The 13,578-nt window shown below is 46.5% G+C and overlaps 1 protein-coding gene across 10 annotated transcripts in view; it reads right to left on the minus strand.

Moving 5' to 3' along the window:
• Window positions 1-756: 756 nt before the first annotated feature.
• Window positions 757-13,578, minus strand: part of MSRA (methionine sulfoxide reductase A) — a 427,028-nt gene continuing 414,206 nt past the window's right edge. For all 10 annotated transcript variants that reach the window (XM_077868666.1, XM_077868665.1, XM_077868664.1 and 7 more), the window contains one exon: window positions 757-1,535. In XM_077868666.1, the coding sequence (XP_077724792.1) occupies window positions 1,378-1,535 (158 nt within the window). In that variant the 3' untranslated portion in view covers window positions 757-1,377. The remainder of the gene's footprint in view (window positions 1,536-13,578) is intronic.

Below are 13,578 nucleotides of genomic sequence, written 5' to 3' on the forward strand. Positions count from 1 at the left end.
CCCAGGACCCCAAGATCATGACCTGAGCCACAGGCAGATGGTTAACCAACTGAACTACCCAGGTGGCCCTAGATATACCTTTTTAAATTAGTGTTTGCATTTTCTTCGGGTAAATACCCAGTAGTGGAATTACTGGATCATATGGTATTTCTATTTTTAATTTTTCCACAGTGCCTTAGGGCACAGAAGAAATCCAAGAAGGTAAAGAAACACACAAAATCCATGGGGAACAATGTATTTCTTTATCTGTCTCCTGCCTCCAAAGCTCTGTGCTCCTCCCTTATGTTTGTATTTCTCCTTTGCATCATTCAGGTTACTTGTTTCTCCAGACCCAGAGGCCTGCCCTGACCTATGTAGCCCAAACCTCTCTGTAGGTAACTCCACAGCCCCTAGACACAACTTACTCTATACTATTTATCATCTTCCTCTCACTTGTCAGGACCTGTGATCATCTTATTTGTTCATGTGATTGCATGTTTATTGCTTATGTTCCCACCCCTTATCTTGAATATAAAGACTCTTAAGGGCAGGGATGCACACGTCTGTTCTAATTAGAATAGTACAGGATGTGGCAGCTTAACAGGGTTCTGGAAAAAAAAGCTATTATCACCAAAGATCAAGGAGCCTGAGGTGTACATGCTTTCCAAACATTTCAATCATATTTTCCATTTGGGGGGCAGTCATTGTGAGGCTTTTATTTTACAATCCTTAGAAACATCCTGCCTAAAAAGTAAAAGACATGAGACATGAGGCAGGTTGTATTAGACTGCAGATTTTTTTTTTTTTATTAGAACAAGCATTTCTCAAAGCTGTAAGCAAAGCATTAGAATTCATCAAGCTAACTCATCTTTTCTCTGCCACAGGAGGGCCAAAAAGGAGAGAAAGCCCCTTGCACACAGAGGATCAGTAGAGCAAAGTGTTACAGTGAATGATTCATTGAGGCTCTAAATGTCTGCATACTTTAAGGCACTGGAGGGCAGGAAGGCATGCGAGGCAGGACAGGGCACAGTTAGGATGTCCACCATGCCTCACCCTCTCCAACAGTCTCCCAGCCCCCTTCCCTAGCTTCCACGGCAGGTACTCAGGCCCACGAAGGGGGAGCACAGCATATCCATTATCCTCATTCAGACCCTAAGCGATCCAAACAATGTCACAGCTCGACTCCCAGCATAACTTATTAGAAGATAAACTCCAGGTTATCAACTCGCCATTGCACTTCATGTAATTATAGCTCATTAAACCAGATTTTCATGAATGCCTTTGCACTTTGTGCACTTCCAAAAAGCCAGTGACCTGAACCACAAAATCATTGCCCAATTTGTTGAAAGCATTTTTGTTGTGACTTCAAGGGCTGACCACATGGGGAGACATTACTTTTTAATACCCAGCGGACAGGACACTCCGGTGCCACCGAGGCCACAGTATCCGTCGGGGTTCTTGCTCAGGTACTGCTGGTGGTAATCCTCTGCGTAGTAGAAAGCTTGTCCCTCCCGGATGTCGGTCGTGATCAGGCCATAGCCGTGCTCTGAAAGAACCTGTGGAGAGAAAGGAGCCATGAGGATTGGATGCTGGGCAGAGAGGTCCTGAAGGACAGATGGGGGTCAGGCTGTGAGGGAGGCAGACATAGGTGGTTTGGGTGCTCAGTGGATCCTTATGGGCCTGGGCTCTACTGCTAACCAGTTGGGTTATTCTGGGCATGCTCCTACCTCCCTGGGCCTCAGGTGACTGGGGTCAGAAATCCTGTTTTCTGCCTCTGTAATTTGCACCACCACTGGTGCACCCCTGCCCAGTGTGGTCTGGGAGCCCTAGTTTGGGTGCTGTGGGTCTGTGTGGAAAGACCCCAGTGCTTCCCAGGAGAAAACAGCAGGGCCATGTGGCTCCCTGGCTGCCCTGGGCAGAACGGGCCTCCCTGAGGGCACTCAGGCAGGGCTGTGGTAGGAGGGGATGGAGGGGCAGGGGCAGATTGACAGGGAGGGCTGCGGCCCAGCCCAGTGCTGTCCCCTCAGTGGCCAGTTCAGAACAGAACGCCCGGCCCGCTCGCAAGCTGGACGGAGGAACCTCCACTTGTTATGGTTCTGGGAGCCCGGGCCCTGCAGGGGTGCCTTGGCGAGCACGGGGCCGCCCGGGAGCCCCGGAGCCCGGGGAGGGAGGTCAGGGGAGGACATGGCCTGAGGGCCTGCTCAGGCTCCTCAGTGCCCTCTGTGACCTACTTTAAGGCCTGGTGGCATCTGCTGCCAGGGAAAGAAACAGACACATAAACACAAGTGGGGGAGGAAGCAGAGCTATTTGGGGCAGGAGACAGATTAAGAAATAGACATTGTTCCCCATGGATCTTAGCCCGTTTCCTTTCCCTTTTGGATTTCAGCTGTGCCCTAATTCTTTCTCCTTCCAGGCTGCCCGGAGCATTTGGGCACAAGGCTACAGAGACTCGACCCTGGGTTTGTGAATTCCACTTGGGATGGAAGGGCAATGCAGAGCCCTGACTTGTGCTTGCATTAGGGATCTGAGCAGTCTTTTTGACTATCTGTCGGACCATCTGAGACGCAGTCCTGCCCTCGGCAGAGCGGGGGGCACTCCAGTATTAACATTCAGCATGATTCGCTGCTGCAGTTTTTCCCTGAGAACTTTCTCCCTTCTTCCTGAGGCTCCATCCAGCCCTCTGAGCCAGAATGAGGCAGACTGAGGATCTGACGCCATTTGGCCCAGGATGGCAAGGGACAGGATCCTCGCCAAGGCGGGCGGTTGGACCCCGCAGCTCGGAAGCAGCCAGTTTCCTTACAGGGGTTAGAAACGAGAACGAGGAGCCATTCTGACTTCAGTTTTGACAATTTTTTGTAAACGAGCAATTATCGAGGGCTTACCATATGCCACACTCTGCGCAGAGACTTCACAGCGTTAATTTTAGCCTCACAACAGCCATATGAAGGAAGTACTATTATTATCACCCGTATTTAAAAACGTGTGTCAGGGATTGTGCCTTGATCCCTGACATTCTCAACTTGCCCTGATACTGCAGAAGCTGGAAGCGTGGAAACTACATTTCCCAGATTCTCCTGCCAGCAGCACTCCACTGCGGATTCCACCAATGAGAGAAGCACACGTGAAATTTGGCAGAAGGGAGGCCATTATTTGTAAGGTGCAGCCATGAGGATGGGCACAGGTATCTCCAAAGGGCAGACCGGGACTCTGCTAGCTCCTCCTAACAGTCACTGACGGTGGTGCTGCAGGCAAAGCCACCAGCAATGATTTCTAGCAATTTCTGTTAACTGCTTCATACCCTGAAATGTTGGTGCTTTAGCCTGACCTTCCTTCAGACAGCCTTTCTAATGGTTCTCGAAAGCATCAAATTCCCTTTGTAAAATCCACCCTCCTGCTTGAAATACCTCGAACGCTCTGTTTCTATGACTGAACTCCAGCTGACACAGGAGTGGGTTCCAGAATTGTTTTTAGGAACCAAGACCTCAGTGAGAATGAGAGTCCGGAATGGTTACCTGGCCTGGTCAGATTTAGAGTTAGCAAGACCTCACTGGGCACCTGGGTGGTCAGTGGTTCATCATCTGCCTTCATCTCAGGGTGTGATTTGGTGTCCTGGGATCGAGTCTTGCATCAGGTTCCCCACAGGGAGCCTGTTTCCCCTCTGCCCCTATGTCTCTGCCTCTCTGTTTCTCATGAATAAATAAATAAAATGTTTTTTAAAAATGGCCTCACTGTGAGTGGCAAATGGGTCAGTGCCCATGGTGTGTAGTCAGCAGTCACTTAAATTACAGCTAGCATTTGCCCGTGAGGAAGTGTCCATTGTAGAAAGGCTCTGGGACACCAGGGGGCTATGGCAATGGACTATTCTGGTAAAGATGATAAGGATGAGGTCTATGTGGTGTGCTGGCTGCTTCAGACAGTACTTTGAGAGCTTGTAGAAAGAAAGGATGGAAGGTCACGACTTGACTTTCCCGGCCCAAGTTGATAGAGGTGAAGAGTTTCTAGAACTGATTTAAAATAATATCTGTTTCTAGTAGCTTCATTCAAATACCAAATTAAAGGGGTCCAATTTACAAGTGGAGTTGATACCCTCACTGGTCAGGAGCCCAGTAATATCATGCACATGTGATTGCCCTCAGAGAGCTCATCCTTTCACACTGTTTCAGACATCACGTATGGAGTGATGCTCCCCTCTGGTCCTTCGCCGAGATACTGCCTGTATGCTGGCGTGAATTTCCTATATTCTGATGTGCTCTCATATTTTGACCTTGAAAGCTTCCTGGCTATGGCCCACTGCACAGGAGCTTGCCCGCTATTGAGATCCTCTGCCCTTTTCTCTCTCAACCTCAGGGCCAGGACCCAGCTCCCAGGCTCCACTCACTTGCCTCATCCCCATCTAGGCTCTGTCCTCTCTGAGGATGACCTCCTCATACACTACTCACCCTATTTCTCTTTCACAAATGCCTGTCCTCCTTGTACAACCAAGGATACCCTTCCTGAGGTCCTGGAGTTCACAGCTACTGACTCCAGAAACTTATTCTCTGAGGCAGAGAGGCCAGGGCTGGTGAGCACTGCTGCCCAGGCTCCCTCCTCCTCTCCACACCAGCTCCCACCTCAGCGGGGCAGCATCCCTTTTGGGGAGCAGTGGGAAGGTGACTGTGGGGGCCCAGGCAGTACCAGACCTCTGCCACAAGATGGCAGACACTTCACTTTTATTTGAGAGGAAAAACCAAGATGAAACAGTGATGAAAACCCACAGGACAGCTCCAAGCTGCCCTCCTGCACTCCAGTTAAGCTGGGACATTTTGGCTTATTCTTGTTGGGGTGGGAGACATCCGGTGGCACCAGTGGGTCTGGGGTCAACATCACCCCCTCTGCACCGGGCTGGCCTGTCTCTCTGGATGCACTCAGGCAGAAGCCATCCATCCCTGAGCACAGGGCTGTGGCTGTCTTTAACCCTCGCCCTAAAACTGGGGAGGGAGGTACAAAAACACATGAAAGAAACTAGATGTAAAAGAAAAGGGAGCAGGAAACCAAAAATCCTAACTAGTGTCTGGTTTCCCTCATTCCTCACATCCCACACCTCTGCTTTCTCACTCCCAAGACTGTGGAGGCAGGTCAGTGTCCTCAGCCTCCCAAGGCCTGTTTCCTGGAGAGGTATCACCAGACACACAGGGCTCACGCAGTGCTGGGGATCCTGGGACCTGTTTCAGACCTGGTTGGTGACAGTGGGCTTTCCTAGGCCCCTTTGCTCTTTCATCCCAACGCTTCCACTGCATTGTTTAAGCTACAGGGTTAGGAGAACAGAACTCAGGACTAGGACTGATTATTGCCCCCAGAAGCTGGGAGAGTGAGTGCTGGTCATGACACTTCCTTAAACCATGAAGTCAGTGAATCCTCCCTTCATCCATAGGAGAATCCACTGGCTTCCACTCCACCTCCTCAGCCTCATGTCCTTCATCTTTTGCCAACTCTTTCTTTCCCTTTCTCTCTGAGAACTGTTTTTCTGGGTCATGTTAAATTTTATACATTTCCTGAACATTCCATTCCCTTGCACACAACCTCCTTGGAATGCTCTTTCTTCTCTTCCCTATCACATGAGCTCTTACCCATCTCTCAGCATTAAGATCAAATGTCCCCACCTCTATAAAACCTTTCCTGAGCCTAAAAAGCTGAAATGACTCCATCTTCCAGGCTCCCACAGAAGGGCTACCCCTTTTAGCACCTGTGACACTGCATAACAATTGTCCTTTGTTTCTCTAATCCAGTCCCTCTCCCTTCTTGCAATACATCATGCAATAGATCATGTGCTCCTTGAGAGTATGGACTGTCTTGTTTCTCTACCTTATTTCAATGCTTGATATATAATAAATGAATGAATGAATAAAAAAACAGTTGAGTCTTGGGGATCTCTTGGGGATTTTCACCTTAGGGGTTTCCACTTGGGTCCCTCCTGTTGCCTCAAGCCCAAGCACCTCCTTGGGCTCCTGGGAAGGAACATCAAGAGGGAGCTCGGGTACCAGGGAGCTCAGGTTGTCACTGTCCTGGTCACAGACCCCCGGCCAATTTCATAGGTAGGTTTACTCTTTAGACTGCGGCATTGCAGTGGTTGTGTCCGTGGAGGGAGGACCAATCATCTTGTATAAAAGAATGACTTCAGTATCTCTGACAGCTCCTGATAAAGCCTGTTTACTCTTCTGGGGAAGGGAATAAGGGAGTGGTAAGGGGGAGATGGAAGAGCTGCAGGAAATGAGAGGTGAAGACCTAGGTTATAGATGATCCCTCTGGCCCCCAAGGTCCACTGGTCATTTTGGATCTATGGTGCTGGTGGGTTGAACCTGTCTTCTCCCATAGTATCACCTAACCAGGTGCCCCAATCAGTATGAGTGTCGTAGGTAATTTGTTACCAATAATGGCTAATGTATCAATGTTTTTGAGTAACTTACTTTTCCTCAATGAATTAGGGCAGATGGAGAGCTATCCCAATCCAAGCATTGCTGCAGCTTTCTGGCCCACTATAGTGGGAGAGAAGGGAGTGTCGGGACAGCAAAATTTGGGCGGCACATAAGCCACAACCTGTGTGGTCTCTTCCCACTGTCTATGAGGGGGCCCATGCCGATGGTGTACCATTTCTGATTATAGAAAGGATGAATCACATTACTTACAAAGTTTTCTGGTATCTTATAAAAAGGAGGCTGTACCCATGAAAGTGGGTTGCCCATAGGAAAATCACAGCAGATAGAGAGTTGAAAGCAGCTGCAGCAAATGCTCTGGCCTGAAGCACAGAAGTCCTGGCAGATTGAATCCCTGAGAGGCCCTCAGGCTAGGGGGACCTGCCTCCAACACCAGGGTGATGCCACCCTAGAATATTGTGCTCTTCCTTCAGGCTCTACTGAGTCACCCTGTGGTATAGGAAATGAGTGCAGGTCACCAAGGACTTGCATGGTCAAAGGGACCACCAGCTTGGCTCAAACCTCTGCTATGCTTTCAGATCTCACCCTTAGGTCTTTAATCTATTTTGAGTTTCTTTTTGTGTATAGTGTTGGAAAGTGGCCTAGTTTCATAAGGGGTTAATATCTAAAACATATAAAGAACTTATACAACTCAACACCATAAAAACAAATAATCCAATTTAAAAAAGGGCAGAAGACACAAACAGACATTTCTCCAAAGAAGACATACAGATGGTCAACACACACATGAAAAGATGTTCACCATCACTAGGGAAATTCAAGTGAAAATCACAATGAGACATCTCCTTATATTTGTCAGAATGGCTAAAAAAAAAAAAAAAAAGAAAGAAAAAGAAAAAGAAAAAAGAAATAACAATGTTGGCAAGGATGTAGAGAAAAAGGAACTCCCTTGTGTGTGCACTGTTGATGGGAATTTAAATTGGTGCAGTCACTGTGGAAAACGGCATGGAAGTTCCTCAAAAAAATTAAAACCAAAAATACTATATAATTCCATTATTGGTATTTACCCAAGGAAAACTAAACAATAAACGATGCAGGCACCCCTATGTTTATTGCAGCATTGTTTACAATAGTCAAGATATAGAAGCAATCTAAGCATCCTATCAATAGAGAAATGGATAAGGAAGATGTGGTAGACACACACACACACACACACACACACACACACACACACACAATGGAGTATTATGAGCACTTGCATGGACCTGGAAAGTATAATGCTAAGTGAACTCAGAAAAAGAGAAATATCACATGATTTCACTCATATGTGGAATTTCAAAAAAATGAACAAACAAACAAAAAGCAGAATCAGACCTATAAAGGTTGCCAGAGGGGAGAGGGATGGGGAGGCTGGGCAAACTGTGGGGAGGGCTGTGAGACATATAGGCTGGCAGTTACAGAATGAGTAAGGCCCAGGCACAAAAGGCACAGCATAGGGAATATAGCAAATGATGCTGTAATGCACTGTATGGAGATATATGGTAGCAACACGTGTGATCAGTGCAGCATAATGTATAAACTTATTGAATGACTATGTCTTACACCTGAAACTAATATAACTAACATTGTGTGCCTACTGTACTCAAATACAAAAAAAAAAAAAAAAGAAAAAAAATAGAAAACTCCACTATCATGCTGCCAGGTAATCGATTCTCTCACTGGTCAAACCCCAGGGTTCAACTAGTCCTTCCCCTCCCTGGGCTCCAGAGCTCAGTCCCCACTATCACATGGAAAGCCAGCCCTGCATGCCCCCTCTGCTAGGTTCCCCACCCAGGACCAGCTCCAGAGGAAGGAATGATCTGGGCCTCACTCCCCTACCCTTCATTTTTCTGTCTCCTACTCTTGTTGACTTCAATATGATTATTCAAAGCTTCTTGTTTGTGGCATTATTTTTTCTTGTTGATTTTTTTGGACAGAAGTGGGACCTAACTAAAATAATCACACCACATCACTGTGACATCTGGACCAGGAAATCTCTGGAAGGTCACCTAAATAAAATTGACCAGTTATGCTTTTCTCACAGATTCTTACTTCACCTTTTTCTTAGATGGCTCCAGAAAGTGCCCTGTGCTTTTATTCTTTTATCCTGTTCTTACTAGATGCAGATTTTCTATCCATAAAATGGGTGCAATGAGCTCACTGCTCATTATGAAGATCCCCAAAAAGGCAGAGAAAGTGCATGGCACTCTAGCATATTTTAACTACATGACAGCACTGGCTTCCTTTGCCATCAGCCCCCATGCTGGAGGGAAGCTAGCCCACCCACCCTGTCCTCCTAAAACAGGTCTCCACGTACACCCTCCAAGTACTCCCTGTTTCTACAGCTGTGCAGCTGACCTCTGTGGGGCAAGAAAAGGAGATGGCCATCAATAAGCTATGACAGAGCTCCCCGTCCCAACAGGTGTCCCCAGCCCCCACCCCCGTTGCCAAACGGCACAAATGCCCAAGGAAGTTGCCGGGCCATTCCCTCACAGATGTTCTGTCAGCAGGAATGCCCTGAGCCCGACTCATCTTTCCAGAGCTACAGGCAGGAAGCCTTTCTTTTAATAAAATTAATGAGCACATGACCGTTCTGCTTACTGTAACCTGCTAACAAGCTTATTATTAGCTTCACTGAGATTTTCTGAGTGCCCAAGAATACTCAACATATTGCATGGAAATGACTCTTGTTGCATCCTGAAAAAGCACAGCCTGGCGGTCACAGCAACACAGGCTTTGGTAGAGCATCAACAGATCGGGTTAGGAGTGTGCCAAGGTAGGGAGGCCAGCACTAATGCCAGGCCCTTGCATTTGTCCTGAGTTGCAGGGTCTCCAAAGGACTTCCTCACATGCTCTAGTCCATGTGAGGCTTTCATTAACCATAAGAGAGAGGAATTTTTATTCTTAATGCCCAGGGCAGGACAGTGAAGGAGGCTTGTCTAAAGCCGCTTGCTAGTAAGCTGCAGAGATAGGACTAGAATCTCCGTTCTTGATCATTTCCATTATTGCCAGTCAGGCACACTGTCCCAGGTGGCCAGATAAAGATGTACCTTTCTCTTAGAGAGGGATATTCATTATTTCAAAACTTCCAAAAGAGTCCTTTCTTAAAAAAGATTTTATTTTATTTATTCATGGGAGACACAAAGAGAGAGTCAGAGACACAGGCAGAGGGAGAAGCAGGCTCCCTGCGGGGAGCCCGATGCGGGACTCAATCCCAGGACCCCAGGATCATGCTCTGAGCTAAAGGCAGATGGTCAACCACTGGGCCACCCAGGTGCCCCTTCCAAGAGAGTTCTAAACATGGATCATCTTATGTTGGTCTCATACTCTCTCCCCACCCTGCTCACAACCCCAGAACTCAAAATGTGTGATGTAGATTTCTCAGGTCATCTCACTGACTTTTGTATTCTAACTCATGGTAAAATACATGTAACCTCAAATTTTCCATCTTAGCCATTTTTAGGTGTTAAATACATTCACATTGTTGGACAACTAATCCCTAGAACTGTTCATCTTGCAAAACTAAAACTCTACCCATTAAATAATAACTGCCCATTCCTCCCATCCCATAGTTCCTGGCAGCCCCATTGTATTCTCTGTCTCTATGAGTCCAATCACTCTAGTCACCTCATGTAAGTGGAGTCACACAGAATTTGTCTTTGTGTGACTGGCTTATTTCCCTCAGGTTCATCCATGTTGTGGCCTGTGTTGAAGTTCCTTCATTTTAAGGCTGAATAACATGCCGTGACATGTACAGACCACATTTTGTTTATCCATTCATATTCATCAGTGAAACTTGGGTTGCTTCCCATTGTTTTTTTAGTTGTCAAATAATATATTTTTAGTTGTCAAATAATAGATTTTGCTGCATGACAAGCGCATCCCACAACAGTTACTTAGATACATCCTGGCCTGCTTACATCAGTAGCCTCTTGTTAGGATGGTAAACTGCTCCAAAGAAGTGCCCAAAGAGTACAACAGTGAAAAGACTTGCTCCAAACATGTGGTTCGGTTACTCTTTTTCTTGTCTCACCTCAACTGATCCCATGTGCCAATGACGGCATTTTAAAGATGGAAAACTAACACAGAGATCTCCTCTAAGGCCACTTAATAGAGAGGGAGACTCCCATCCACTCAGAAGGACAGAAGTCCTCCAAATAGCAAATTCTACAAACTTTTCAAACATCATCTGATCCCAAGAAATGACAGAAGACCTACTCAAAGTGTCAGGAAAGCAGAGTTTGTGTTTTAAGTGCCAGGTTCCATATCGATTTTTCTAATGCTCATGTGCCTAGACTGTGAGTTGTGAGTCTAAGACAAGAATACATGTCCATCTGGCTCTGGATTCTATGCTCCTTCTCACATACATATTGTCCCCTGAATTTGGGAACGTAGAAGTAAGACCCCAAAGAGCCCAGTCTGTCCTGTTCTGCAGCATGTCTGAGGTAGAAACAGTCAATATGAATCCACCAAGGACCATGTATTGGAATTCTACACAGCAGGGCAGGAGGGAGGAGAGAACATAGGCTCTAGAGGCACTAATGCATGTGTGTATGTGCACATGTGTGTGGGAGAGGTGTGTGTGCATATTTAGGATTGTGAGTGTGCACTTGTATGCATGTGTATACAAATACTGTATCACGTGTATATCACGTGCACTTGTATACAAGTGCATGTGAGGATGCTGTGTGATATACATTCAACCCCACCTAAGATGGAGTAACCTATAGACACCTTTCACTTTCCAGAAAATGTATCCTTGTAAAAAAAACAAAAACAAAAACAGAACAAAACAAAACAAAACGAAAAAACAAAACAAAAACAAAAACAAAAAAAACTTGCATTTGTACTAGTGGCTCTTAAAATCTTAGAGGGTCATGGATTCACTTGAGAATCCAATAAACACTATGGACACTCCACATAAACTCACAATCAAATATTTGCTTATAATTCAAAGGATTCTATGACCCTTTGGATCTAACCATGAGCCCCATATTTAGAACCTTTAGATGGGGCCACCAAATCCAAAGTCATCATGGTATACCTGCCCATCCATGGTATTCTAGAAACATGCAAGTCTATCCAATCAGTGATGAACATTTTCAAGACGGATGTCCTTAATTTCAATCATAGCTTGAAGGTCCATTGAGAAATGGCTGTGTTGCTAATGAGAAAGTCACCAGGAAAGGAGGAAGGTAATTGTGGTTCAAACCTCATTCAATTCATATTTTATAAAGCCTAGTTAGGTCTGATCCAAGCAAACACAAGGGATCTGGATTCTATTCTTCATTCTGCCCTCTAGTGGCAGCAGGGAGCAGGGACAAGGCATAGCTCCCTCCTTGGTTCCTGCTTTCTCTTTCTGAACTGAGACCCCGTCAGTTCTTTCCAGATTCAATTCCATCAAATCTCGTGCTATGTTTCCATCCTGCAAACACACACACACACACACACACACACACACACACACACACACACACAGAGTGCAGGCTTAACAAGCTCCACCAATGCCAATGCCCAAGTCAGCAGTTTTATTCCATTGGCAGCTTCTAACTGACCAGATTGCCATCAATCAAAACTTCTGGGAAGGGATGCGAAATGACTGGCATGGCTTTTAAATAAAACCACTAGAAAGAAAAACACCATCTATTCCAAGCTGAGCAGAGACTCATGTGTTTCTGGTTCAGGACAGCACAGAGCACCCACAAAACTGCAGGTGTGTGGGGAGAGGTTTACCCCTGCTGTAGTGGTTAGGCCACAAAGAGGAGAGAGATGGGCTTTGTCCCACACCATAGAGGACCCTGAAACAGCAAGAGCTGCAGGCTCTGGCACCACGGACTCACCCCTGTAAGTCAATCAGTGACTGTTACCATATGCAAGGGAGACAAGTCAGGGCTCACGGACGATCTCTTGGAACAAGGATGTGACATTGACAAGGTGAGCGCTCAAAGATGCAAGAGTCTTCCTAAGGCCCAATCAGAGCTGCACTGACACTTCCTGTGAAACTAAGGAGGCAAAGTAGAAAGAAGGTGACTCAATTAGATCTAATTTGGTCCATTTACAAAACCTGCGTATGCAAATGGTGGCCTCTAGCTAGAATGACTTTGGCCTTCTTAGGACAGCTACAGCATCCCTGTGCTCTGTCCTTCTCTGGACACTGCAATTGTGTGGAGCGGTTAATGGCTTTCATTATCTACTTCTCTGTGTCCCTCCTCACCCTCAAGGTAAATCACAAGTGTCTTTTAACCAGTAAGGATATTTTCCCTGGTTCGTAACACAAAATGATAGAGGTACAAGCTGAATTTTGTCTCTGCTGAGAAAGGGAAAAGAGAGAGCTCAGTATGGCCAGTAAAGATTCAAAGCTTTACCCTTGCTCCTCAGAGTGTGGACAATGGGCCTGTAGCTTGTTGGAAATGCAAAATCAGGCCCTTTCCTCAGAGCTACTGAATCAGGATCTACATTTTAAAATTATCTCCAAGTGACCCACATGCACATTAGAACTTGAGAAGCTGTTCTCTAGCAGACAAGCATGGCAGACTGTATTAGTGATCACCAACATCCCCTCCCCTCCCTCTTGATGTCAGGTTGTCCGTGTGACCTGCTCTGGTCAGGCTGTGAGCAGGTGGGACCTATGTTGTTCCTGGGCAGAAGTTGTCCAGTGCCAGCATTTTCCCTTTCAGCCAGTAGCCAGCAGTACCAGCTAGTGGTAGTGGCTCCATCACCCCAGATCCTGGCATGAGGACAAGGCCAATCTGGAGGAGAGTCCCTGCACAGAATATTTTATTTCCTCTGTTACAGGTGCCTGGTTTTCCCTGGTGTGGGGTATGATGCTGAAGAGTCATGGAAGGCAGGCACAGCTCCGTGTAGGCTGGTCACTCCTCTGCAAATACGTTTTTAACTTTCTAACTCCACTTAATTAAATTCAGCAATAATTGTGGGGCACTTACTATGTGCCATGGACTTGCTAGGTATTAGGCATATACAGGTGGTCTGGGGTACCTCTCCCTAGAGTGGGAGGGGATGCATATATGAGCCATTACAACGTACGTGCCAATATGCAGCAGGCACTGCTTTAGGTGCTGGGAATGGTGTAAGACTGAAGAAGACAAACCTCTCTGCGATGAGTCTGTGGTTCAGAGATGGAGTTAGGTTA

This window comes from Canis aureus, chromosome 24 (genome assembly GCF_053574225.1).
Source record: "Canis aureus isolate CA01 chromosome 24, VMU_Caureus_v.1.0, whole genome shotgun sequence".
NCBI lineage: Eukaryota > Metazoa > Chordata > Mammalia > Carnivora > Canidae > Canis > Canis aureus.